Source organism: Opisthocomus hoazin, chromosome 1 (assembly GCF_030867145.1).
Source record: "Opisthocomus hoazin isolate bOpiHoa1 chromosome 1, bOpiHoa1.hap1, whole genome shotgun sequence".
Lineage (NCBI taxonomy): Eukaryota > Metazoa > Chordata > Aves > Opisthocomiformes > Opisthocomidae > Opisthocomus > Opisthocomus hoazin.
The window spans coordinates 101,646,648-101,673,356 of record NC_134414.1 but is presented as its reverse complement, the minus strand read 5'-3'; the positions used below and the strand labels follow the sequence as shown (position 1 = coordinate 101,673,356).

The 26,709-nt window shown below is 46.9% G+C and overlaps 1 protein-coding gene across 1 annotated transcript in view; it reads right to left on the bottom strand.

Moving 5' to 3' along the window:
- Positions 1-9,123: 9,123 nt before the first annotated feature.
- LOC104327685 (amine oxidase [flavin-containing] A-like) overlaps positions 9,124-26,709 on the bottom strand; it is a 40,297-nt gene continuing 22,711 nt past the window's right edge. Inside the window, exons 6-15 of the mRNA XM_075430868.1 lie at positions 22,083-22,224; positions 20,086-20,235; positions 18,620-18,779; positions 17,212-17,308; positions 15,602-15,655; positions 14,628-14,685; positions 14,099-14,196; positions 12,533-12,644; positions 10,994-11,056; positions 9,124-10,485 (exon numbers count right to left, since the gene is read on the bottom strand). Of these exons, the coding sequence (XP_075286983.1) occupies positions 10,330-10,485; positions 10,994-11,056; positions 12,533-12,644; positions 14,099-14,196; positions 14,628-14,685; positions 15,602-15,655; positions 17,212-17,308; positions 18,620-18,779; positions 20,086-20,235; positions 22,083-22,224 (1,090 nt within the window). The 3' untranslated portion in view covers positions 9,124-10,329. The remainder of the gene's footprint in view (positions 10,486-10,993; positions 11,057-12,532; positions 12,645-14,098; positions 14,197-14,627; positions 14,686-15,601; positions 15,656-17,211; positions 17,309-18,619; positions 18,780-20,085; positions 20,236-22,082; positions 22,225-26,709) is intronic.

Here is a 26,709-nt window from a genome sequence, read left to right as displayed (position 1 = left end):
CTGTTTGAGGCTTTTCTTTTGTGGAAGCCCCTTTTGACTTGGTTGTGATGGTGAGTATTACTTAGTAATGCAACATTTTTCATTTCATACTGAAGCCAGTGAGGTATCTTCAGCTTTTCTCAGTAAAGAAAGCTCTGTAAAGAAGAAAGGAGAGAAGGATAAAAAAACCAGGCAAACTCCAAAAAAGTGAAAAACCTTCCCTAACCCCCCAGAAAAACAAACACCAAAAAAATCAAACCACATTTGATAATAGTTCTTCCTAACATATAGATGGCCAACTGTCTGATACTGAAGAATTAGTTTGTTATGCTGTAGGTAGGTTTGGAGTGTCCCAATCATGAACATCTCTCTTTTGCAGTACCTTGTTTATGAGAACATGCATGGGCAGCAACATGTTTTATAGCTGCACATAAGAGTCAAGGGCAGGTGGTATGTGGTTGTAACTGAACATGGGAAGAAACAGACCTTGTACCAAATACTGTGTGGTGTAAACATAAAAAAGAAAACAAACTGGAAGAAAGTAAAGACAAAAATCACTGGTTTAATTTCATCCATCTGCTGTGTGTCAGTGCAAGAGAGGTAATGTAACTGAAGAACAAATTCAGCCTTGGGAAGGGACCTGTGTTTCACAAAAAAGTCTATGAATACTGGCATACATGTGAAAAACGTGTCAAAAGCATGATGTGCTCTTTGTATAGGCTTAACTTTCAGTATTACTTACAAGTTATAAAGGAGCACAAATACCATAAAAGCAAATATCCTCAGCTAATCCTTTGCATGCTCTATAGAGAATCCATCCCCGAAGAAACGTATCGGAACCCTCAAAGCAGCTCTCGAATGGTTATGACTCTTAAACGTTGCTGCCTTGGGTCAGATGTGGACTACCTCTTTAACCCTGTGTTCAGACATACCCTGTGGCATCCCAGAGGAGGCACTGAAATGTTGCTATTGTTTTCTTTATTTATTTACTTACTTTCTTACAAAGCTTTCAGAGCGCATGTCAAAGAGACGATGTCAGCCAGGGGGCACTTCATTATCTCCGGCAGTCCAGCATACAGAAAATTAATTTGGACAGATTAATACAGGAGAATGCGTTTTGTATAACATGTATAGCAGATACTTACACGATTTCCTGAGAAACCAATTGGAAATCCCACTCGTTGTTTACGAAAGGATGGGATGTGTTGTCGTAGTTTAACCTGGCAGCTGGCAACTGGGCACTAGGCAGTTGCTCACTCACCCTCCCCTTCCCCCACAGCGGGATGGGGAGGAGACATGGACAAAAGGGAAAACTCCTGGGTTGAGATAATACAGTTTAATAAGGCAACAAAGGAAATACTACTAATACTACTAATAATAGTAATGATAATTATTATGAGTATGCAAAATAAACTATATGGAATACAATTTTTCTCACCACCCATTGCCCAATCCACAGCCAGTCCCTGGGCAGAGAACACAGACCCCTCAGATTTTTGCAAATTTCACGGAATTCCCCCAAAAGGCCAAACTCCCAGAAAAATTCAAACTCCGGGAAAACTGAAAAGCCAATGGCTTTCTCCCCCCAGCCAACCCCATTCCTAAATTGAGCATGGCATCCATGGTATGGAACATTTCCACGGGCCAGCTTGGGCTGGCTGCCTGGCTCTGCTCCCTCCCAGCTCCTGCACACCTCCTTATCAGCTGAATGTGAGAGACTGGAAAGAGGCCCTTGATTTCCCAGCAACAACTAAGAACCTTAACGTTATCAACATTCTTCTGGTACTAAATCCAAAATACAGCAGCTACTGAGAGGAAGATTAACTCTGTCCCAGCTGAAACCAGGATGTGTCTTTGCAAATTATTTGGCTAAATCATACAAAACTCACTTCTAGTATAAGAACTGAGGATCGTTTTTAATTCTCAGCTTGTATAAATACACCAATCTACTCATTGAAGCAAATTCCGAAACCTTTGAGGGACACTGAAGTTTTGCCTTCTGGCTCAAGGGGGGATAAATTCCCTTCGGACCTGTGGAGTTGCCTCAGAAAAAAAAGCATCCAAGAATGAAAGGCAAAACTGGCCTCAGATGGTACAGAACTGAGATACAGTTTGGTATCTACTGTAAACAGGAGGAGGCTTTCTGTTTAATTTAGACCAATATATTAAGGCCCAAGTTTTTGCCAACTCATTTGAGGTGCTTCTGTCCACAGGGCTGCCAAGCCACAGTTCTTGGCTGGCTGGTGAGCGGGGAGAGAGGGGCTCCTCGCCTGGTAATTCAGCCCGCACAGGACTGGAGGAGTCCTGTGGACGTGTCCTTCTCCCTCACTCTCTGTATAGGAGGATACCTAAATTGCTGGGGTTTCTAACTTTAATATCTCAGTTATGTGTCTCAAATACGCGGGATTAACTCATATCTAATGCACATGTTTCACTCGTTCTGCAAAGACATTCAAAGAGCGCGTGATATTTACCCACCTAGGGAGCAGCTCGGGAGCCGCAGCACAGTAGCTTTGTGCCTTTCTGACACCTGAGGGCACCTCGTCCGGCCTCCAGCTGCTGCTCCAAATGACGGCAGCTCTTCCAGAGGTCCTGTGTCCTCAGCCAGCAGAGACGCACTTTGGATACCAAACTGGGCAGCCCCTGCCTCCCACCAGCTGCTGGTGGCCGTCACGTACTTACGTGCTGCCTTGGGGTATTTGGCTTTGGAGAAATGCAAGCACGGATAACCCAGGCCCTGAGAACCTAACGTGATGCAAGTTAATAAATTGCATGTCAAAAGGTAGCTGCACATATAATAGGTTAATACATAGCTGTCCTTTACGCAGGCAGGCTACACAACGATCTTGTTGGTCACTGAAAAGAAAAACGAAGGCATGATATTCTAGTCAGAAGAGTAGCGGTGTTTCCTAGCAAAGCCTTCGGTTAGCAGCTGAGTGCCAAGTTAAGCTGTAAAAAGGATACACCTGAGGAAGAGGGTTTGTAAGTTGATTTTAATTTGCAGGATTGTTACAGTCAGTAGCAATAGGCTATTCTGAAGCTAGGCTATACAAAGCTCAAGAATGAATTTTAAATAGCTATGATGATAAGCTGTGAAACACACACTCAGGGTCTTGTCCACTGGGTCTTTACCCAGTGCCGTGCTGGCTCACCCCAGTTTTCCATTCTTCCTGGCCTTGCTGAAAGAGGCAAACAAAGTTGTTTTGAATTTTTACATCCTTTGTAGGTCGAAGATGATCTCTGTGTTTTGACAGAATGTGAGAGATACCTTCTCTAATTTAGAAGTAAAGGGTTGTTAGCTTTCGCCCAGGGTTGGTTTTTGCTATGTGCACAGGGAACTTTTCTGTTAGCAGTTTTGACAATCCCTCCTTAACAGAACGGCCCTAACAAAATAATCAATATCCATCCAGCTCCATTTACTCCAGCATCTACAGGCTCTGTAGACTCCCTCCCCGCCACGCCTGCAGCTTCGAGAGGGGGAAAAAAGCTTCATCCAAATCCAAGCAATATGTTCATCATCTGACCTGCAGCAGAAAGGGTCTGAGCAAATACAGCCCAGCCTCACCTGCCCAAGCGCATAAAGTCATTGAATGCCAATAGTCACTTTGGGGAGGGGGGGTCTCATCAAGTGCCATTTCCCTGCGGCAGCAGAGACTTGAAGAAGAGCTCGAGGAGGCGGTAGCCAGCAGAAACTCCAGCCTTTGGCTCATTGGGTTTGTCAAATGGCTCGGTTCTCTCCGGCACCACCTTCTAATGGGATTCAACACCACACTCGAATATGCTCTGATGCTTGGGTGGGAAGGAGGGGAGAAAAGGGAGCATATTAATAATGCACTGAGGCATCCTTGTCAGCTCTCAGGCTGTTCGCTCCCAATTTGCATATGCTCCAAGTTGTAAGAAAACACTTTGCACAGCAGTGCTGCATTTAGCAGAAATTACATTATAATTTCAGATGTGGAAACTTGTATTCCAGGTGTGAGGCAGTGAGATGTCCCATTGGGCTGTGCAGTTGTTATCTTAAACAATTGAAATGCACGCTTGCGCTTAATCAAAATCAAGGGGCGACGTCACTCCAGCCTCCACTTGTCAATCCAGCCCCAAGTGGAAAAAGAATATTAAACTCAATTAGAAACTACGTTATTCCCCAATAATTTCTTTATGAGCTGGGGTTTGGCCAGAGCGCTTTTTCAGGTGTTGTCTATTTGAGCCAGCACCTCTAACTCTCTCTGCAAAGCAAACTGCCCCCAAAGAAACCCCCTGCTCAGAGGAGGGGAGTGCTCAGGTGCATTTAGGATCTGCACTCTCACTTTTCTTCCAGGTCCTTCATGCTGCCACGCAGCAGAAGACTTCAGCTGCCCTTCCGAGGATGTCGTGCAGTGCCAGCAGAGGGGTGGCTCAGCAGCCAGTTCATTGCCCTGATTTCTGCCAGGGACTGACTACTGCCAGGAGGCAGAGGCTGCAGGGATGGAGCCTGCGCATCTTGGCTTCCTCCAGTGTGGCATGCCATAGAATGACAGAATCATAGAATGGTTTGGGTTGGAAGGGACCTGAAAGATCTTCTAGTTCCAACTGCCCTGTCACGGGCAGGATAGTGGATACCTTCCACTAGACCAGGTTGCTCAAAGCACCATCCAACCTGGCCTTGAACATTTCCAGGCAGGGGGCATCCACAGCTTCTCTGGGCAACCGGTTCCAGTGCCTCACCACCCTCATAGGAAAGAACTTCTTACATCTAATCTAAATCTACCTTCTTTTACCATTACTCCTTGTCCTACCAAACAAGCTCCATATCAGAGCTTGTAGATGGCTGACAACTGGGGCTTGAAGCTGGGGACTCACATTCCTTTCCTTTCGTGTGTTTCCGTCCCAGAGTTTGATATTTTGGGTACCCGACAGGAATGGTAAGCACCAGTGCAGGAATACCCACTGAGACCTTTCTGCAAATCAGTGTTCAGCTTCTGCCACATTTTTGTTTGCGAGGTGATAAAACACGGCTGTTTTGTAGCCAGGAGATGGCAGCCTTTATTTCAGCCTTGAGCCCTGCTGAGCCGTGCTGCTGTGCACAGGGTGGGAGGCCGGCCATGCTTCAGCACAGCTGTCTGCAGCTGGTGTCTACGAACAGTAGGTCCCCACCCCAAATGCTAGGCTCTGCCTTGTGTCATTTGGCCGGACATCCTGGGTTTAACCAATGTTTTGGTGAAAATGATGGTGCTCAAGCTGTAATTCAAGGAGTTTTGAAGTGAATGGTCTGGCCATGAAAGTCCACATGCCAACACAAGCAGTAATTATGTCCTTTGCTTCATTTTCAACCCCACCTCGAGCAGAAGCTGTCCTCTTGTGTCTTGAGTGGCAGCAGAGCTCACACTCACATTTTATAGAGAAAGAGTAACAGTGGGAAGACAGAAATGGCAAAGGACACCTCTCTTATATTGTCTCGTGCTTCATAAGGTCACAGGCAGCACAAGCTCGCACCCCTATCTGATTCGTCCATGGTTACAGGCCGGGGCACATCGCACCTCTTGGGACCCCAGAAGAGGAGGTGGGCAGCTCGGAGGCACTGCTGACCTCTGGCACCCAGCGAGCTGCCAGCACCACCCTGCCAAAGCTTCCCTTTCCCCTCACGAGTAACGCACGCTCTTGCTTGCGAAACTTCTTTCTCTGCGCCTTCCGCATCTCCTGGGTTGTTCTGGCTCTGCTGTGTAAGACGAGGCCAAAAAAAAAACCAACCCAAAGAGAGCAAGAAACAGGGCACAGAAAACGGGAAGTCAAGCGCTACAAATAAAGAGCAGAACAGGAACTGCAGCTGCAGCCTGAAGCGCTGGCTGCCAAGTGCAGGAGCTGAGCGGGGAAAGAGAAAGTTATAGGTCACTAACAAAGAGCACATTTAATTTCCCCTTTTGGATTTTTACCAAGACGTGATTTGCTTTCTCTGTGTGTGTGTGTGAAGCAACTGTTGCAGGGAACAGTTACCAAGCAAAACTGTTTGTTTCCAGCTGCTCTGTGGAAAAGAAACAGCCCCAAAGGAAGAGAACCAACAAAAATCACATTTCCACAGAGAGGACTCTCTGGATTTGTCCATTTTTCTAACTCCTGATGCTTCTTTCAGGGACTGGGACCTGTGCTCTGTGCAGAGAACTTGAGACCAGTCCCCAGCTTGTTCCCGGCGTGGTTTCTGGCCAGGGAAAGCCCTTGCTGTCAGGCAGCAGAACATGGTCACGGGGATGTGGGAGCCAGCTGGTGGGAAACCTGCACGTTATGGCCCGTCAGACTGCACAACATTGGCACATCCCCCTGGGCGGTCTCTTTATTCAAAAATATATAGCGCTAATTTGTGCCGGTGGTTGGGGATATGTTCAATCCTGGGAAAAGAGATCGAGTGTGAAATGGGGGGCTGGACCAAACGTGAACTGGAAGGTACTGCTGACTGTTGAAGAGACCAAGCAGAGGCTGCTTGCTTGCCCAGCATGGATTTTGAGGCTGGATGTACCTTTAGCACCCCGGATGAATCTGGCCAGACCTCCCCCTCGCCCCGCGCGAGGACCACGGCCAGAGGGCTGCTGCCTGACCCAGGGGAGGTTCACACCCACTGCGCCGAAGCGTGCATCCCCTCCAACCCAGCGCTTTGTCCTCGTGATGGTGGCCCCTTCCCAGACCTCTCACGCGATGGGTTTCCATCCGGAGGGGTTTGGGGTGTCAGTTCCCGTGTCGGGTGTTTTGGGGGTTGCGTGATGGGCAGGTGACAAGGGAAGGAAAGCCTCGCTGGGCTGATGGGGCAATAAAGCCGGCCGGCGGCTCTCCTCCTGCATCTCCTGCCCGCCCAGCTCCCGGTGGCCCAGCAGCCCGTCCTGCTTCAAGATCCCCGTCCCCACGGGGCTGGTCAGTGGCAGCCAGGGAGGGGGCAGCCGTGCCAGAGCTGCAGCCGAGGGGAGCGGGGCAGGAAGGAGGTGGAAAGCACCAGAGTCTCACCGGAGTGAGGTGCCGATTTCTGCAGCCCTGAAAGGTGTTGAAAGGCTAATTCTGTGACGTGCTGTGAGGGGTGTGGGCACAGCTGCTGTGGTATCTGTAAGCAAAACCAGCAATGTCATTAAAAAAGAGGCAGGTTCTCTCATATGCATCATCTCCGCTTGTTTATTTCAGACCACCTGATCCCTCTGCTCCATGGTGCCTCTGATTTCACTGCAAGTATGGAGGATTAGTCTAATTTTTTTTTCTGTCTTTCCCCTCTGCTGCTCCTTCTGCCAGTGCTTGCTCTGGTCTTAGCTTTATTTCCAAGCACCAAACCGCCGCCTTTTCACCCAAGGCTTTCCCCTTTCCCACGCGTGTCAATGCAGTTGAGCTCCCACCCCAGTGCTGATGGACTTGGAGTGGACCTCGGCCTCTCCCGTCTCACTCCCCTTACCTTGAGAGGACAGAGCATCTCCCACCTCTGCCCAGTGAGCGCAGGGCTCTTCCTCCAGAAACTGGGGCACCAAGCACCCCTGTTTAGTGGAAGGTCACCAAAGGCTTTCCCACCCCACGGCCCGAGTGAGGACTCTGCAGCAGAAAGAGGTGTTTCCGCGGTGCTTCTGCCTCACGGTTTTAATAACAGCAGCAGCTCGCTTGGAGAGTTGTCAGCGGTGATAAACTCAGTCCCGTTCTCTTTCAAAATTGGTTTAAGAAAGATGCCTGGCTGTTTAATATTTAAGCTAAATGTTTAATGTTTAAACAGGGAAATTGTTCTGATTGTCAGAAAGGGCATTAAAGCAGGATGGAAACTGGTCTATAATCCCTGACAAACGCTGCCCTTTCGCTGCAGCAGCGTGGTGCCTGGGAGCTGCAGGAGTTTCAGAAATGCCAATTTTAATCAACTTCTTTCATTTCGCTTGCCGCTTACCACTCCCACAGCAGTGGTATGTGCTTTTTCCCTGTGAAGCGGGGAACATTGTACCTGGCCCTGCTCAACAGTCTGAGACTAGTTCAGCTGAACTCGCACTTCAGACAAACTGCAACAGAAATGTGCGTGGATAAGGGGAACAGTGAAGCTGGACAGCTTCGGCTCATGGGTGTATTCCAGATGACTCCGGGGTCCCCGTTTCATGTGCACACAACAGCTGTGAAATTCAGATGTCAAGTTTCGAGTTGGCACAAAAATGCATGGCTCTTACTGCCACAAATACACGTATGGATAAATATTTTTGAGAGCTATGGACAGTGTTCTTCGGGCACTGGAAATATCCCCCGGGGGGAGTGTAATGGTGTGGAACCATTTCACGCCACGAAATGCTTGTCATGAGGCAGCCCGTGCTCCATGCCCGAGCCCTCGGGCAGGCACCACGCTGGGCCAGGCTGCGTGCTCAGGGTTCCCCGCTCGGCAACGGCTGCAGCTGGGGAGAGAAAATTCCGCACGGAGCCCCCGAGTCAAACCGCAATTCATGTCAGTCACTTCCCCCCCCTTAAAACGTTCCCAAGGTGAACACTAAACCGACCTGGCAAACGACCTGTCAACAATCCTTTGAACAAGCATTTAATACTACACTTCGGTGTGTTCAAGATCCAACACTGCTGCTACCTGCTGAGACTATTCCCTCCTTTCCAGTGTGGGTAATTTGAAGTGCATATATAAGTTCAATGTAGATGGGAAAGTTCAAGCTGAAAATGTAGACAAGTCTTCTTATAAGCAATCTTTCAGGCTTTTTTCCCCCCAGAGAAACCGGTAGTGGATGGCTGACCCTCACGCAGAGTGACTGTGAAGAATGAACAAAGTAGCTCAGGAGACAGGCACTGCCTGTGCCACCCTCTCTGTGCGGTGCTTGGCACCGTGAGCTCACACCTGATGTCAAGGGGGCCACCTGAAGCCCCCCTTCCCTCCGGAGATGGCTCCTGGTTTGGAGCCCACCAGCACTTAGGCTGAGAGTGGTCTGCACTTACAGTGTCTACAAGGCTTTTGCACAAAAAAGTGAGAGGACATACGAATGTGGCTGCAGCAGAGGCCAGGACTGAAGTCATCGTTGGTAGGCAGCTATTTCTGTTTTTCTGTTGGCGTATGCATACAAATTGTATCGAGCAGAGCAAGGGTTTGGTGGCTGCTGCATGTGACGTGCTGAGTGATTTAACACATTGGAGAAAAAGCACCTTCCACAAACTCACAAAAAACGACGCGAGAAAGAATCTGAAGAAAAGTTTATAGAAGAGCTCCTCTTACCAAGGTTTCAGGACTATTGAAAGGCACATCTCACCCATGTTGAATGACAGGCGAGTGCATGGACACATACAATGCTCACATTTCATGGGAAAAAGACCGCATAATGATGGTACGTTGTGAAACATGTATTCCAGACTTCAGCTAAACACTAAAGTGATTAATTTAAATGTGTCATGTACATAATAAGAGCGGAACAGGCAGATGCATCCAATAACTGTAATTTACAAGGCAGTAATTCCAGCCCCAAATATCTTTCTCCTTACTGGAGGAAGGCGGTGAAGATCACGAGCAAAACGAGGGGCAGCGAGCTGACAGGGAGCCAGGAAGCTGCTTCCATTCGGAAAATAACAGCTAGCACCTGCTGCAAGTCGGAGGGGCTTAAACTTTGCTAATGCATTTCACTCCACTTTAACACCAAATGGCTGGGCTGGATCGGATGCTCTCGGGCCAGGAAGCAACCGAGAGCCGTGCCATGGCCGTGCCGCACCGACGCAGGCACCCCGCACCACAGATAAGCGCAGACGTCTGCTCGGCAGTGGGGAAAATGAAGTCCACTCGCGCTTCCTCTCTCGCCATTCAGCGAGCTGCTTCGTGCTAATTACCTGTTTTCAGCCAGCTCGTGGTTACGTTTCACATTGTAGTGATTAATAATTAATCATCAAACGCATTTGCAAATTAATTTGGAAATCCTACATCTGATTGGCATGCTGATCTCTTCTGTGCAGTGGGGATGTTATGGGAATAACCGCGGCTATTCTGAGCTGCTAACTGAGGTGAACAGAGAAGGTCATTTATTGTCTCGTGTGGTAAAAAATAAAGCAGCGAGTGGAAACAAAATGCATTCTCCAAGGCCTCTTTGCCTTGTGGGAAAGGTGTGATCCGCATTTTGCCTTGCCTGTATTAGGAATATGCCATCGATATTATCATGTCCAAGCAAAACAGGAAAAGGCAAATTTGAAAAATGTCCCCCCCAGTTGATTTATTTCTGTTTAGCTGTTAGCAACTGCAGTAGATTTGATGCGTTAATTATGGTACTAAAAAGAAAAATCACAAGGAGAACAACTTTTGCCCTTTCCAGCTGTCCATGCCACTTCTCTCCAAAAATAACACTCATCTGGTAGAAGGGAAGAAGAGGGAGTATGCAGCTTCCACCGGACGCGTGATCCCTACTAGTTTCGAACGAGCAGTCCTTTTTTGTAGGCAAACAGCCCTGCAGCAGCCACAGAGGTGAAAAACAGGGTTGAGCTAAGCAGGCACAACAGTCCCGGCACGGATGGCAGGTTCCTCTCCCAGAAGGTGGTGGTGAACGGTTGGGCTGGGACGTCCTGGGGGAGAGAGGAGATGGTACCACCACAGGGTCTCCCTCACTGGGTGAGCGGGGAGGCAGCAAATGTGTCCCCGCGAGGCTGGGGAGATCACAGGCTCTTCCCGAGGGCCGGATCAGGGGGAAAGGAGGGTCAGGGCTGTGAAATCTTCTGTCATCCCAAACGGCCACAGGACAGTGAAATGACAGTGAATGTGGAGTTACTTGCGACTGAAAGGAGATTAGATTTGGCTTAAAACCACGGCCTGGGACTGGGCAGAAGTAGGCTGATCTCCTGCATTTTGCAGTCCCCCAGGCTCCGAGATCCTTGTCCCTGGGTCCTGACCATCCACCCCTCAGAGAGGGGTAACAGTATTCCTCAGACGAGTCAAAAAAATGAATACCACCAGCACGTGAGGTAACCAAAACCTCGCCCAGGGGCAGGCCCCATAGGAATCGTGGAAGCAGGGATCGCAGCCTGACCGAGAGGCGCGCGCCTGACCGGGTGACAACGAGAAAGTCTGGCTTACCTTCGACTCTGGCTCTGGCATCCAAATTTCATTCTCTGAGATCCTCCCCATACGGTGCAATATCTAGAAGAAAGAATCATTTGTACTACCTGAGAAAAAAATTAAAACCCATACTACCTTCAGTTTTGGAAAAGCAGGGCAAGTCAGAGCAAGGTGACATTGATAAAAGGTGTAACTATGACTACCTGAAAGTGCCTCGAACCAGAAAATGTATAGTGATTTCTCTGTTTATACCAGCAAAGAGCGAAGATGGAGGCAGTTTTGGTGGTCTGTGTAAATATATGACAGCTGGTCATAGAACAGACGTGTGCCTAACCAGTGTTTTAAGGATAAAAGGACAGTTTCATAGAGTCATTTGTAAAAAGTGGAACTTCACACAGAAGTCTACACAAACTACAGCTTCTCCAAATGTTTATTTTCAATTTTTTTTCTGAGTACAAGTGAAAATGCTTTTTCACATGACAGTCTGAGAAGTAGCAAGGCAAGGTTACTGCCATGGACTCAGGATGCAGCGCCTGTTAGGAGTGATGCTGCTTGGATCATCATAAACTTGAACGAGGAGAGATACAACTCTGGGGCTTTCAAAGCGTACAATTACGAAGTTCTCTCTTGGCTATTCAGGCAGTGCAAAGTTTGAGGATTTTTTTGAGAATAAACTGACTGTAACAATCATGGAGGTTCTCGGGGGCAAATGAATGTCTTCAGAAGAGACAGCTCACCATCTTTGTAACTACTGCTTACAGCCACGGAAGAAAGAAAAGAGAAATTAGGCTCGAAACAGAGCAAGTAGTGAGGATTATAAGGTGAATGCAATGTTCTGTCAAACGGAAACAAAGGGCTGAATTTCCCTTAAATAACAGATCCGTGGCTCTGCCATACAGCAGTTGTAACTGTAATGTACACCCTTTAATGGGTTTTTTCCCTTCCTCCAGACCGTTCCAAAGGAATTTCACTGTGACTGGGAACCCAGCCCAATGCGTGTCATTCTGAAAAGATTTAGACATTACGAGAGCTGCCCATTATGGATTCATAAAGCTGAGCTAACGGTACTCTCTTGTAAAAGCAGAAGCAGAAGGGATAGATCAAAAATGAGAACAATGCTCAGATTTCCAGATTGTTGCACAGGAAATAGCTGCAAGCATTTGTAATAACTTAAATTACTTTTAAAATGTACTGTGATTAATTTGGTAGAAATTCTGGTAATATATCTAAGGGCAGCATCAGGTTGGAGGGTTTTTTCCTCTAGACATGAGGTATATGGCGTGAGCTTCATTTTAAGTCTCCAGTGCAGCAACAGGCTGCATAATGTTCTGATTCAGGTGAGATTCTTGGCTTCACTTTATTCCACAAAAAACTAAGTAAAGTTAAAAAAAAAAAAATAAGCCTTGGTTCACATCCTTTTCTGGGACTCTTCCCCATCAATTCTACGAACCTCTGCACAATTAAAGAGTGTGATGCACCAAATCAGACCCTCCAAGCTGTACTTAATCCTTTTTAACCTTTTAATAGAGATGTTGAAAGCAAATCAATGGTCTGTACCTCTCTGGCTGCTCTCTCTCCTGCCTCTACAGCCCCCTCCATGTATCCACTCCATTGGGTAGCTGTCTCCGTGCCAGCAAAGTAGATTCTGTCAACGGGCTGGCGAATGATCCTTCAAAGCAAATGGAGAATGTCAAATGACAAGTAACAGGAAGGCGATGATCCTTCTAAAAGCTATTTATGGGCTTTGATGGAGCGCTCAATTCCAGTTCTACAGAATTCCTGCAGACCTGGGCTGGGGAGCATGGTGCAATAAGCTGTCCCTGCAGGACCACCTACTTGCTTCTGTATCCAAAACTCCAGATCTGAGAGAGAGAAAATCTAAGGCACAAATCAGTGTGCCCAGTTTCTGTATGAAATAATACGAGCCTTCTTTTAAAGCTGGGATAAGGGATAATCCTAACAGCCTCCAGAAATGCAGTGCAGCTGATAGATTTATGTCTTCTGCACGGCAGCTTTGTTGTTATCCTGCCATAACAATGGGATGTGAATGATGTTTTATTAGTGATGGGTCACTAATACCAGCTTCTATTTGGAGGCTGGACATGCCGTCAGGCCAAAAGGGGATGGCAGCTGAAGGGCTCAGCATTCAGGGAGTTGCATTCGCCCCGTAGGGTCATATAAGGCGGCTCCTCAGCCGTGCAAAGCTGCACAAGCCTCCCAGTCAACCCAGCCACAGGTAATGAGCTCACTTTCCCATAGAGAGATGTGCTTGCTGTAATGGCTCCCATCTAACCCCCAGTTAGGTTTTCCCTGTGTGCCTGACACCAGCTTCCCCAGGTCAGAGGCCTCACCCACCACTACCCAAGGGTTCAGATAAATAACAAGAGGAGACTGGGCATGAGACGACTTCTTCCCACACAGATCTTAGCACAGAGGCAGGGTGTAACTCCATGATGGACATGCTAAGGAGCTCACGCTGCGATGTGCTACATGGTTTGTTTGATCTTTGGCTATGGATACAAGATTTGTCTGGTTGGTCTTATTACGTGCCGAACCGTGCCTTCTACACAGTTTTCAGTGATATACCTAGTATTAAAGAGTACCACCTAACACGCTCCTCTAAGAATACAGCAGTTCCGTGTGGGGAGGGCACAGGAGGCTTTGCTGGGTGGGAGGAGAGAATGAGTTTTCATGTAAGGGTTTTGTGTCATACCCTCGTGATGTGACTCAGTGGGCTTCACCAGCACCTGATGTTTCACCTACACAGTCAGTGGAGACTCTTCATCTGTCCGAGATGTATGTCCTCAAGGTCTTAGAAAGCATTAAAGGGATCTATTGTAAATACTGCGTAGCAGCAAATACTGTAAGTAACCTAGCGGGGAAGGGTTTCCTGGCTCTATCAGGTCCCTTTGAGACTGTGCTTTGTTTGCTTGAAAGTCCCAAGAGAAACCCTGCTCTTACTAGAGTCAATAGCAAGATTCTTGTTAGCTGGGGAGTAGGGGAGCGGAAAGAGGGTTGGAGATCCCCCAGTGTGCTACATATGACATGAGTTTGTTGCGTAAGGGTGTATCATTGTACATGAGCAAAGACACGTAAATTGGAAAGCAGTGTTCTCTAGTTTACCTTCCATATGAATACATTATGCCTGGTGGGAAGTAGGCTGTGTAACAACCCCCTGAATATTGTTCCATGGTCCAGTTCTTTTCTTCATAATGCACTGGCTGTAAGTATTAGCAAACATCAGAGAGTGAAACAGTGGCAGAGAAATTGGAAGGAAAAAACAAATTTCATTTGAAGAGGGGAAAAAAAGGCTAAGGATACCTGTCAAAGGAGTGCCATGTCATCTAGCTAATGCTATCCAACATCACAAAACAAATCTTTTCACTTTTACAGAAGCACTAGCCTCCCATGGGGAAATGACAGGACAAATTAAACCATGCATTGCCTTCTCTTTTCTTGTAAAGAGTGAGACTGGCAAGTCTTTTCTTCCTGTACTAGATGCTGCTGCCCTCCCCTTGGGAGTACAGATTGTATGGCACAACATAGAATTTTAGGTACACATTTTAGGTACCAGGAATTTTGGCTTCATCCTCCAGAACAAAGGAACAACATTATTGTACAACAGAGGTGAAAACAGGCATTCATTTCTTACATGCAAAGCCTCTTCCATCTCCGTTGCCTTGGCATATGCCTCACAGATCTTCTTCTTCCTATATGGAAATAAAATCAGAGTCAGAAAAAAAAAAAAAAGGTGGAAAAAACCTCTCAGCTATTGCTCTTCTTATAAAAAAATTATATTTATTGCAATACATTCTAAAGAAAGTTGGCTTTGTTTTTAAGTCTGATTTCAAGTTCTTAATATACATATTTCAAATGCTGATGCCTAAGTGTGACATCCAAAATGGACGCAGGGAATGGGAAATGAAGGTTGATTTTGGCAATAAGCTCTAAAAAAATAAATCATTGTACAGTTATTTTAGGACGCAGAGCCAATTCATTCTCATGTTCACTGGTGTAAGACCACAAGAGAAGCAATATAAATCAGTGAAATCCCTACAGATTTACTACGGCTGAGAACAAAATATGAGTTGGAGAATACTACTCACATTCCTAAGCACTCTTTCACTTGCATGTGTACCAGAAATCACATTTAGAAAGTACTGTTTGTTCATTTCACAGACTAATGGAGAAACCACACTGTTGTAAACACAGAGGTTTAAAGATTTTATCACCCAGTCTGAATGTGAAGGACACCCAAACCCATGCACATCAGCACTCCCAATACCCCTGGGGTGAAGCATCATTCCGTGGGGATGCAGTCTGGGAATGTCTTTGGAAAAATATTCTCAGTTCACACAGACACACAGAGCTGATAAGTCATAACATGGAGGAGAGGGGCAGGACTTGGAAACTCAGAAATATCCATAACTGGATGGATATTAGCATTAGTGTCTTGGCCTGTTTATGCTAAAAGCTCATTTTTTGCCCCAATTTGAAGTACTGGTAGCTGCACTGAGCACGTGTATGCGTGCATATGCACACACATACCCACACACACATTCCTGTGGGGAAGCACGCCAGAGAACTGACTTCTTTCTGAAACATTTACAGTTTCTGAACTCTTACCTCTCTTCCTTACTGAGACGGGCCAGTTTAACAGCCTTTCTGGCAAGGATGAAACTGAAAAGAAAAATACGGCATATAAATATCACGCAGTGTCAGCACCCCAGCTGATTCGCAAGCTCTTGCTTGAAATGACTTTAAAAATAGACAGGCAAAGCACTTTACCGGTATGTAACGGGCTTGACATTTTTTCCTCATACCTCATCACTTAATTACAAGTTACACGGGTGAAAAGGCCTGTGCGGGGCACCCTGGGGAGTTAATTGAAAAGGAGAGCGTGCGCTCCCGGGGGTCAGGCGCAGAGGACTGTCTGACAGCTACCAGATGAGAAAGCTGAGGACTGCAAGTGTGTTTTCAAAGCTGCCGGCACTGGCCTTGTTTTGCTCGGTGGGAACGAACCTTCCAACCCCACTGACTCAGGAGAGCAAAGTTATACCCAAAGTGGGCAGAGAGAGTCCAGCAAACCAACCTGTACTGCCTACCCTGTTATACCTTGGTCTTATCCAAAAGGACTGAGACCCTGAGTTTTCTTGAGCTTTTGAAGTCTTGCAGACAGCTGGCCATACCACTGCCTGTGTCATTTGGTGTTAATAAGCGACGGGAGCCTGCTGCTCTGACAAGCACTGCACAGTGTCATGGACAAATCCTCTAAGAAATTGGATTAGTATTTATTCAGCTTGAAGAAAATAGATTTGGTGATTAGTTCATCTGACCTTAGTGGAGATACCCAGGGGATGAAGTATGTTCCTGCACTCTTTCAGAAAGTTGCATAAATCCACCAGGAGAAAGCAGGAAACTGTTTGCCATATGGGGTTTGGAGAAGGCTTATTGCTTTCACGTCATGGAAGTTTTTAAGCCTTGAACATGCCCATAAACATCTACAGTTCAGTAGAAGTAGCAAGCTTTCCTTGCCAGATACTTACGGAGTAGTTGCCTGACATTTATATTGGCCTTTTTTTGGCAGTCTCGCCTCAGATTACAGTCGAAACATTTGTAAAGATTGTTTGTTCATATTGGCTTAACCTATTTTAAAAGCCAGTCAATACTCTTACATATTTTCCCATCTGTTTGTCCAAACTACAGCTTTTTTACTTGGCAGTTTCTTCAGAATTCTGATTTCTTCGCTGCACAGCTGCTGCCACACTCAACCACCAGCTGATGTTCATTGTCCTGCCTCAGCTCAATGGGGAGAGGAGGCAAATGAGGATTTCTTGGATAACTGCACCTTCATTTTGGCCCAGGTGCTAAATACAAGGCCCAACACAAGCCAAATACAGGTTCACAATGCTAGGTAAGAAAGGGATTTATTTCTAAATCTACTCCAAAGCAATAAAAACATTAACTAAATGCTTAAAATAAACTACAGTGGAATTCAGCAACTCCTTCCCAACCATCTCCTTTGTATTGGGCTATTTGTAGTAGAAGTGTCACCTAAAAGCTGATACAGACTGGAGAGGCACAAGAGACCAGCAGCAAGCGCTCTCCTCCGTTTACGAAGGCTACAGGAGTGGGCACCACTGATGCAACCTGGCCATTTCTCCTCTTCCTCCTCCTCCCACTCATTCATACTAGAAGAAATACACATCTGCAAGTACGGACTAGAAGTTCCTAACCCCATAATGGCAGGGAAAGTTCCGTCAGGTTTCGTGTCATCTATGGTTATGCCAATTGGAGACTCTTCATCCTCAATCATGAAGGAACCACAAAGACCTAAGGGGGAAAAAGAAAACAAAGTGGTTGTCAGAGAAACTTGCTGCAGTTGTTTGTTTCTGGTAGTAATGAGCAAGGAAAATTATCCATAAAAGGAATTGTACAGTAATTCCTTCATCACCAATAATACCTACATGTCTGAAGTTTTTTTGTAACAGTCTCTCTCCTCTCCTCCCTCTGACTCTGGGAAATTTTGTACACTGCCTTATAAAAGTCATATTTAAATTCCATTATTACTTAGCAAGGAATTTCTGTGGATTGTTGCAAGTCCCTTTGGCTTTATGTATGGCAATAAACATTAAAAATAAATGGATCTAGTAAGAACTACGATGGTTCATTCGATGAGTAACTGTAGCCAAAGCAACAACAACAGCAACAAAACCCAGTGTAATTACATCTGGTCACTGTGGGCTCAAATTTACACCCTGTATTGATTTTGCTGACAATAAGACTGTCAGGAGTGGTGTCCCATAACAGTAATGCAGCAGAAACATGGGCCATCTAATCTAGCATCACATCAGCACATGTTTCAGATGAACACACAAAAAATCTCATATAGATGGCAATGTATAAACCTGCCCACGTTTCTTTCTAATCCCAATGGCCGCTTTATGCCCTGAAACAAGCAAAATTATATTCTTTTGATTAAGGAATTCTCTCGCCCAGTGCAAGGCCCTGCTCCACAGTGCAACTCTCGGTATCGTTACATAGGCAGCGGAAATTAATCTGTTCATACAAACAGTTCTGGAAATGGTATCAGTTAAAGCGGAGAAACACATGACGTGCAGTACACGGAAAAAATATCTTCAGTTAAACAAAAAGCTAACCTACTTTTTCCAGTCCTCTGAGATATCAAGTCTGTAGAACAGAGGATTAAAAACAGAGAAAGGTCTTGCTTACACCTTAAGCTCTCCTTGTCATCTGCTGTAAATTCTCTCTGGCTGCCTTAACTCCGTCCCTGGCAGGGAGAAGCAGGGACCTGCTGCTGCAGGGTCACTGCTTCTGCGCGCTGCAGGTTTCAGCAATGCTTCCCAGGGAAACCTTGCTTGTTCTCTCAGTCGTCCCTCCTCAGCTAGCAACAACAAAATTCAGGATCCTGTTTAGGTCTGGACTCATCTATGGGACAAGACGTGCACTCAAGCTTGGAGGAAGAGCTCTCCTTTCTAACAAGCTTCACCTTTCCCTTTCCTGGGTGTTTGATTTGGGGGTTTTGCACATTTAATCCCACTCCTAGATTTATTCCTTGATAGACAGCAGAGCTTCAAAATTTGTGCAGTGCGGGGCTCCCAAGTCCTTCACTTCGCCACATACCCTTCCTCTCCCAGAAGGCTTCCCTGTAGTACACCATGCATTTTATGACACACCCCATAGGCAAACGCTGAATTAACTGGTTTCTCTTTGGCGGCAGTTCTGGTTTGTAATGAATCTTCGTTGTCAGGATCGGAGGGATAGCACTGATCACATACTTGCCCTGGAATGTAAAACACAGTCAGTACAGACAAGGCGCTGCCCCTCATGGAGCTCACACTGCAGGACACGTTCGAAAAGTGTGCTTATTAGTTGTTAACAGCTTTCCCACACCTGACTTTGCTACTTGGCTTTCCCACACAGATATTTCCAGGTGACCAAACTAGTTCTGCCATTTCAGAAAAAGATGCTGGGAAAAACGTGTTGTTTTGTGGTGAGAAGACTCCTGACAGCTCACCGGACACTACAGGACCAAAGTTGAAATTTGGCTTGAGACAAGTGGGGAAATCGGACAAGACAGACCGTATGGCACAGGTAAAACTACCTTTTATCATCCCCAGGAAAATATGACCCACATTTGTCCAAATTATAAGATGTTAAAAAAAAAAAAAATCACTTTTGTGCATGTTCAAAGGATATTACTTCAGGACAAGCAACACTGATGGTGATTTCAGCTTTCCCAAACACGTTCCACCCCTTTCGCAGGTCCTGTGTCTGACTGGAGCGAAGAAGGACGCTTCGCTTCAGGGCTCAGGGTGACACTATATCACAACAGATGCTGCTGCCCTCGGGTGCTCTTGTGCTGGTGGGGCCACTGAGTGCAGGAAGCCTGTCTCCTCCGACTTGGATGCTGCTCAGCCAGCATGAAGGGAGATGCCAGTGGTTTAAGTCTGGGGTTTAAAAATCCCTGGGAGAGAGTCCCTCCTCCAGCACATCCTTAGATGGCTTCTCTGCCAAACAGCCCCTTCCCTTTCTGTTAGCTTTCTCTAAACATCCTCCAAACACTGCCACTGGCGAGACGGGGGTCTCGCAGACCATGAGGGTCCTGCACAAACTCCTGTGGCAGGCTGGGCTCTGTGTGCAGAAGGGAGCTGCTGCCCTGTGGGTGCCACTGTGGGCAATCACGTACTGATGGAGCATTTCACAGTGCCACTGCACAGAGGCGAAATCTTGCTGAAGGCATTTGAAATGTCCTTTTCTGTTGTTCTGCAAACCACAAACTTCGACAGGAACAGGAATGTTATTTTTCCCTTCCTTGAAACAGTCTCCATGCAGAATTAAAATGTAAAAATATATAATCACAGAAAGACTTAAGACAGAAAAGTCAGAGTAATTACAGAAACTAACTAGCAGAACACCTAGCATAGACCCAGTCATAAATAAATCCATAAAGCAGGTTTCACAGTGTCAGGGTAGTCTGAGAAATAGACACACACAAATGGACACTTCCTGATTACATCTGGCTAAGAGCTACAGCAGATGTATTCCCCCACTAAACGCACACTTTACTTTTGTTCTGATCAAATTACCTCGTATATCTCATGGTTTAGAGTCTCCACAATGACATTATCACCTGTCTGATCAATACGGACCACAGGTTGCTCCAGTTTAACTCTGCCTTTGAGGCGTTCCAATATTTTCTCTGATATCTGTCCAGAACCCCCTTTAAACTTCCTCTCCTAAGAAAAAAAAACAGAAAAGAAATACAAACAAAAAATCACCAGCATTAACCACAATGACATTGAATATGACTTCTACTCATAATCAAGAAATTCCAGGCCAAATCTGCAAGTCCTAAGGGTGCGTGAAGAGGCACAGACTTTCAGAAGAGCCAAGGTATAAACCTGAGCCTCAGCGGGGATTGCTGCCTAAGCCACTTCTGCAATGGCTTCCTCAGTTACCTGGCTTCAAGACTCTTGAAACGTAGAAAACAAACACATATAATGCAGGTATTCTAGCTAGTATAAATATATCACCTCATTAAAAAGAGTTTTTGAGTATTTTGCTCATCCCTGTGCTATCAAAACCCTCAAGTGTGAAAAAGACACCAACTTGCATCTGTACAGCAAAAGCCTGCACCAGCCCAGAAGCAAGACAAATCTTTAACTGGGTTTGGCCTCAAGCGCAGCAGGCAATGAGGTTTATCTGTCCCTGGGAAGACACAAAGACATTGCTGTCTGGAAAAAAGCACAATCTGTGACACATATTTCCTTGCGACGTCTGTGCAGAGGCTCAGGGGAAGCACTAACCCTCTTTTATCTACCAGCCACCAGTGTTATATCAAGCAGCTCACTTTCACATATAAGATGCTGGTACTGGCAGAGAGGAAAGGATCCACAAACTTGTGCTGAAAGACTGAAATGGCTGCCTGAAGAAATTTTATAAGACTCCTTGTGGCCGCTGAGTCAGAAACCCTTCACGTTTTTGCTCAACTGATTTTGACTGGGGCCAGGGAAGGATGGTAGAAACCAAGACAGCCTGCCTCATCCAGGCACAGAGAAAAGGAATTGCTCCTCCCAGGCTAGCTTTCCCCTCTCCACATGTCTTGTTTAGCTGTGACTATCTTGGGATTAATTTTATTTTTAATTCTTGCTGCAACATCTAGCAGTTACTGATGTGGGACAGCAAATGTGGCTGAGGGGCTCCTGAGAGGAAGGCTCTCGGGTCTTGCTCCTGCCTCGAGACAGCATTGGCTCTACATACATCCTTCCTGACACACGGTTGTCTGTTCTGACCCCAACGGACAGATGTTGATGGACATTTTGCATCTCTCCAGGCAACTTCTCTTAATGTCTCTGTATTCCGGCACACTTCGAAGGGTTGTGGTACTGTGTCTACTTTTGCTGTTGATAGCTTAAGTCCGAAATGCTGTGCGTGCTTTCTGAGGCTGTGTTAACTGAGGTAGAAGGCTAGTTAAGGATGCCAACATACTATATCCAAATTACTTTGACAGCCCCCTCTCCCCTTTTCTGAAACTTCATCCAGAACAATCACCTGAAAACCACGATGTTCTGCATGCAACCAGGCACCTGCCACGACCAAGGTGACAAATGGTCTGAAGTAGCTCACAAAACATGCTGCCATGTGAGCTACCCCAAGAAGGGAGGGCCTTTTGCTATCTGCTTCCAACTCTTGTCGTTAGAGGCTTCAATGCCAAAAGAAGGCGTCTCACTCTGAAGTACGCTTGCTTTGAACTCCTGAAAACATTCAAATGTGCTAAGCAACCCACAGAAAACAAATTGGCAAAAAAGCAACAAAACAGCAGCAAAAGGACTGTGCTGAAGTGAATGCAGGAAAAAGCAATTAAGTTGTCCCAATTTATCCCAAAGCCTAGCTAATAAAATTCCTCGCTGTACAGAGTAAGCCGAGAGGTCTGTTCCACCCCATGAGAATGTAATCGTCTTCGGCACCACACGAACTTGGTGCTTTGACCTCTTTTCATTAATTGCAGGGCTTTGACGGCTACAACAATCCACTTGCTCTTAATGATTTCAAGAGAGGAGGAAGAATATGAGACATTTTGTACCTGGCCTCCATTGGTGGTAGAGAAAATCCTGGACGTGCCCCCACACTGCCTCACGTACCATAGGAACCAGAGAGCAGAGACTTCATGAGGCTCAGACGTGACGTTGACATTCACAAACAAAGTGGCAAATTCTTTAGCAGCTCTGCATGAGACACAGGACCAGAAAGACACAGTGAGTCAATGCGACTTCCTGACTGCTTTCAGGATTTTCTTTGTTTTTCTCAATAAGGCTTGCTTTCCCAAAGTCAGGAAAGCTAAGATGATTTATATCCATCTCATTTTTTTCAGTCTGTAGCGAGATTGTTTCAATGGGTTTATACCAGCACCTCCCTCCCTCCCAAAGCAGTTACCCATTTAGTTTGAAATCCCACTGATTTAATCTCAGTTATTTCTTTAAACAGTTTCCCAGTTGCTATTCCTTTCATCATAACAAATATTTTTCTCAAGAGGAGAATGCATTTCGTAACCAGCTAGTGAAATTCTTCCTCATTTCTCCTCCATGGGGAGCTCACCAGACACATAATTTCCAAGGTCTGATGGGTCCCGAGGGACTCAGCTAGCCACACGGCCAAGACATTCCCCATCTCCCATGTAACAGTGCTGCACAGACCTCTTGTGAAACCAAGAATCAGACATGGTAGATAACCCAGAGAAACCAAACTGGCAATCACTGCCATAAATATAAGGAGAGGGTCAGCCATGTACCATAAGAAGTCCTCTGAACATAAACAGTTACAGCAGCAGGAAATGAGGGCCTGGCTATTCACATTTCTTTCATTTGCAGCTACAGATTGCTAAGAGAACTGAGATCATTTTGCAAAGAAGGTGAAAGGTCTTCGACTTGGATGAAGTTTCATAAAACAACATGAATTTATAATCATCTGCTAAAGGAAGGAACTTTGCCAGTTATCTGGGGTAAAGTATGTAGCTTATAAACTTTTACAACCTCATTTCCCTGGGTACGAAGTCCAGACATCTCTATGTCATTAGCTAGGATACAAAAACATCCTACATGCAAGCACCCTCTGCAACAATCCTGAAAACACCAAGATGTTAAACAGTTGTAGCAGGTTCAGGCCTGAAAAATGTGAAGCATCTCTCCACGATCAGTAGATGCCGATCTGCGACTCGTGACAAAAAAAATCTTCTTTTATAATCTTGACCAAAGTAATACAGAAAACGCTGTGGAAGAGCTTTTCTGTTTAGGGAACTGTGGGGCTTAACCATGTGTAGAAAAAAATCTGGCTTGGCTTGAAGATCTAAAATGGTTTTTTACTGAGTTTTCGAATGTGTTTCAGCTGAGCACATCCATTAAAACCGGAGTGCCACAAAACCACTGGCACTAGAAGCAGTCTTGCAGAGAAGCATTTTACAGGACAGATGACTACACACCCAGTTCTGCTCATACTCCACTGGCTCCCTGACTAACGGGAACAGTACAAACCAGAAGAGGAAGAGGCAGTGTGCTTGCAACAGAAAGGGTAGTTCAAAGCGACTGAGTTTGCAGGCAAATGGCTCATAAAACTAATTGTAAAGAAAACTACAACGCCCCAGAGAGCAAGAGAAAGTCCAAATGGCTGTACTTTGTATCACGTGGAGCTGGAGACAGATTTAAGCCAGCCAAACAATTCTGAATGGAAAGTTTTGGTCAGGAAGCTGCAGGCACAGTGTGAAACCAGAGTCGGAGTGAAAGGGCAGACGCACAGATAAAAGACGCTGAATGCAAGGGAGGAGAGGGTTACAGAACAGCACAGGGGCCGGCACAGCAAGCGGGGATACAAGTGGTCATATGAATACACTTCTCTTTGCCTTACAAAGAGAATTAATTGAAAAAGGGAAGGAAGAAAAAAGGATTTCCAGCTGTTGTCACCCCATATTGAACACTGTGCCTTTTTTATTCGTATAGCACGGTCCCTCATAGACATATAAAACGCACCGGCCATTTTCTAGGCAATATACCACCTTGGGCCCTCTTCCTACCACCTAGGGCTGATGCTCTGTTGGACCTGCTACTCACAAACAAGGAAGATCTGTCAGATACTGCAAATGCGAAGGGCAGCCTTGGCTGCAGCGGCCATGAGACTGTGGCGTTTAAGATCCTGAGTATGACAAACAGCAGAATTGCAACCCTGGAGTCTGAAAGAGCAGATTTTATCCTCCTCGAGGACCTGCTTGGCAGCATCTCATGGGAAACTACTCTGCAGGGCAAAGAGGCCCAGGAGGGCTGGCTGGCATTCAAGGACAGCTTCCCAGGGGCAGAGGGAGGGTGCACTGCGACGGGCAGAGCTGAGCAAGCGCAGCAACAGCCTTGCTGGGATGAACGCGGAGCTCCCAGTCGGGCTCAAGCACAAACCGGCCAGGGAGGCGAAAGGCACAAGTAAGGTTGGTTGCCTCAGCTGCCTTGTTTCCCTCCAAGGGTTGCACAAGCCCAGCAGAGGCACTACTGCTGAAACAAGGAGCAGCATTTGAACTTCTCCAGAGCTCCCAGAGCTAAGAGACGCTCACTCTTCCCTTGGTCAAGGAGGATTGTGTGAGAGATCATTTAAGCAATCTGGACACCCACAAATCCACGGGCCCCGATGGAATGCACCCACGAGTGCCGAGGGAGCTGGCGGATGTCATTGCTGAGCCACTCTCCATCATCTTTGAAAGATCCTGGAGGACAGGAGAGGTGCCTGAGGACTGAAGGAAAGTCAGTGTCACTCCAGTCTTCAAAAAGGGCAAGGAGGAGGATCCAGGGAACTACAGGCCGGTCAGCCTCACCTCCATCCCAGGAAAGATGATGGAGCAACTCATTCTGGAGGTCATCATCAAACAAGTGGAGGAAAAGAAGGTTATCAGTAGTTAACATGGATTCACCAAAGGGAAATCATGCTTGACCAATCTGATAGCTTTCTATGATGGCATGACTGGCTGGGTAGATGAGGGGAGAGCAGTGAATGTTGTCTACCTAGACTTCAGCAAGGCTTTTGACACTGTCTCCCATAATATCCTCCTAGGGAAGCTCAGGAAGTGTGGGCTGGATGAGTGGTCGGTGAGGTGGATTGAGAACTGGCTGAATGGCAGAGCTCAGAGGGTTGTCATCAGCGGCACAGAGTCTAGTTAGAGGCCTGTAACTAGTGGGGTTCCCCAGGGGTCAGTACTGGACCCAGTCTTGTTCCACTTCTTCATCAATGACCTGGATGAAGGGACACAGTGTACCCTCAGCACGTTTGCTGATGGCACAAAACTGGGAGGAGTGGTGGATACACCAGCAGGCTGTGCTGCCATTCAGCGTGACCTGGACAGGCTGGAGAGTTGGGCAGAGAGGAACCTGATGAAATTCAACAAGGGCAAGTGCAGGGTCCTGCACCTGGGGAGGAACAACCCCAGGCACCAGTACAGGCTTGAGGCAGACCTGCTGGAGAGCAGGTCTGTGGAGAGGGACCTGGGAGTCCTGGTGGATGACAGGTTAACCACGAGCCAGCAGTGTGCCCTGGCTGCCAAGAAGGCCGATGGCATCCTGGGGTGCATTAAGAGGAGTGTGGCCAGAAGGTCGAGGGAGGTTCTTCTCCCCCTCTACTCTGCCCTAGTGAGGCCCCATCTGGAGTGCTGCGTCCAGTTCTGGGCTCCCCAGTTCAAGAAAGATGAGGAACTACTGGAGAGAGCCCAGCAGAGAGCTACAATGATAAGAGGACTGGAGCATCTCTCCTATGAGGAAAGGCTGAGGGAGCTGGGCTTCTTTAGCCTGAAGAAGAGAAGGCTGAGAGGGGACCTTATAAATGCTTATAAATATCTTCAAGGATGAGTGTCAGGAGGGCGGGGCCAGACTCTTTTCAGTGGTGTCCAGCGACAGGACATGGGGCAATGGGCACAAACTGAAGCACAGGAAGTTCCAGCTGAACACGAGGAAGAACTTCTTCCCTCTGAGGGTGACGGAGCACTGGAACAGGCTGCCCAGGGAGGTTGTGGAGTCTCCTTCTCTGGAGATATTCAAGACCCGCCTGGACAAGATCCTGTGCAGCCTACTGTAGGTGACCCTGCTTCGGCAGGGGGGTTGGACTAGATGACCCACAGAGGTCCCTTCCAACCCCCTACCGTTCTGTGATTCACTCTCCCCGCTTCCTGGATCTCACGCTGTACCATCCATTGAGGGGTCACTGGAAGCAGCTGCTCTCCAGCACAGCGTGCTGCTCTCTGACGTGCCAGCGGACCTGCCCGCTCCGTGGTACACGTGACGCAGCTTGCGCAGTAAAAGCGGACACATAGATGACTGTGCAAGAGAGGATACAGCCAAGAGTCAGAGGACATCACTGCTCAGCTCCCAGCCAGCTGTGGGGCTGGTATGCCCCCTCACCTACTTCTGCCTCCATTTCTACACCTGCAAGGGACCTTTATTCATGCCTACAAAGAGGAGCTTTATTTACATGTTGCTTTTCCTAAAGACAAAAGCACATGCTATCCAGCTGAGAGAAGTGACAGCATGGTGGGAAGAGTCCACGCTCTCGCTCCTCTGTGCAGGGGCCTGCTGAGGCAAGCCCCTGGTCTCCCCAGCACCTTTAATCCCACCTGCCAGCCAACCCAAGCTCTGTGTACCACCTTATCCTCCACAGGCCCTCACCCACCGCCCAACAACTGCCCACCAAAA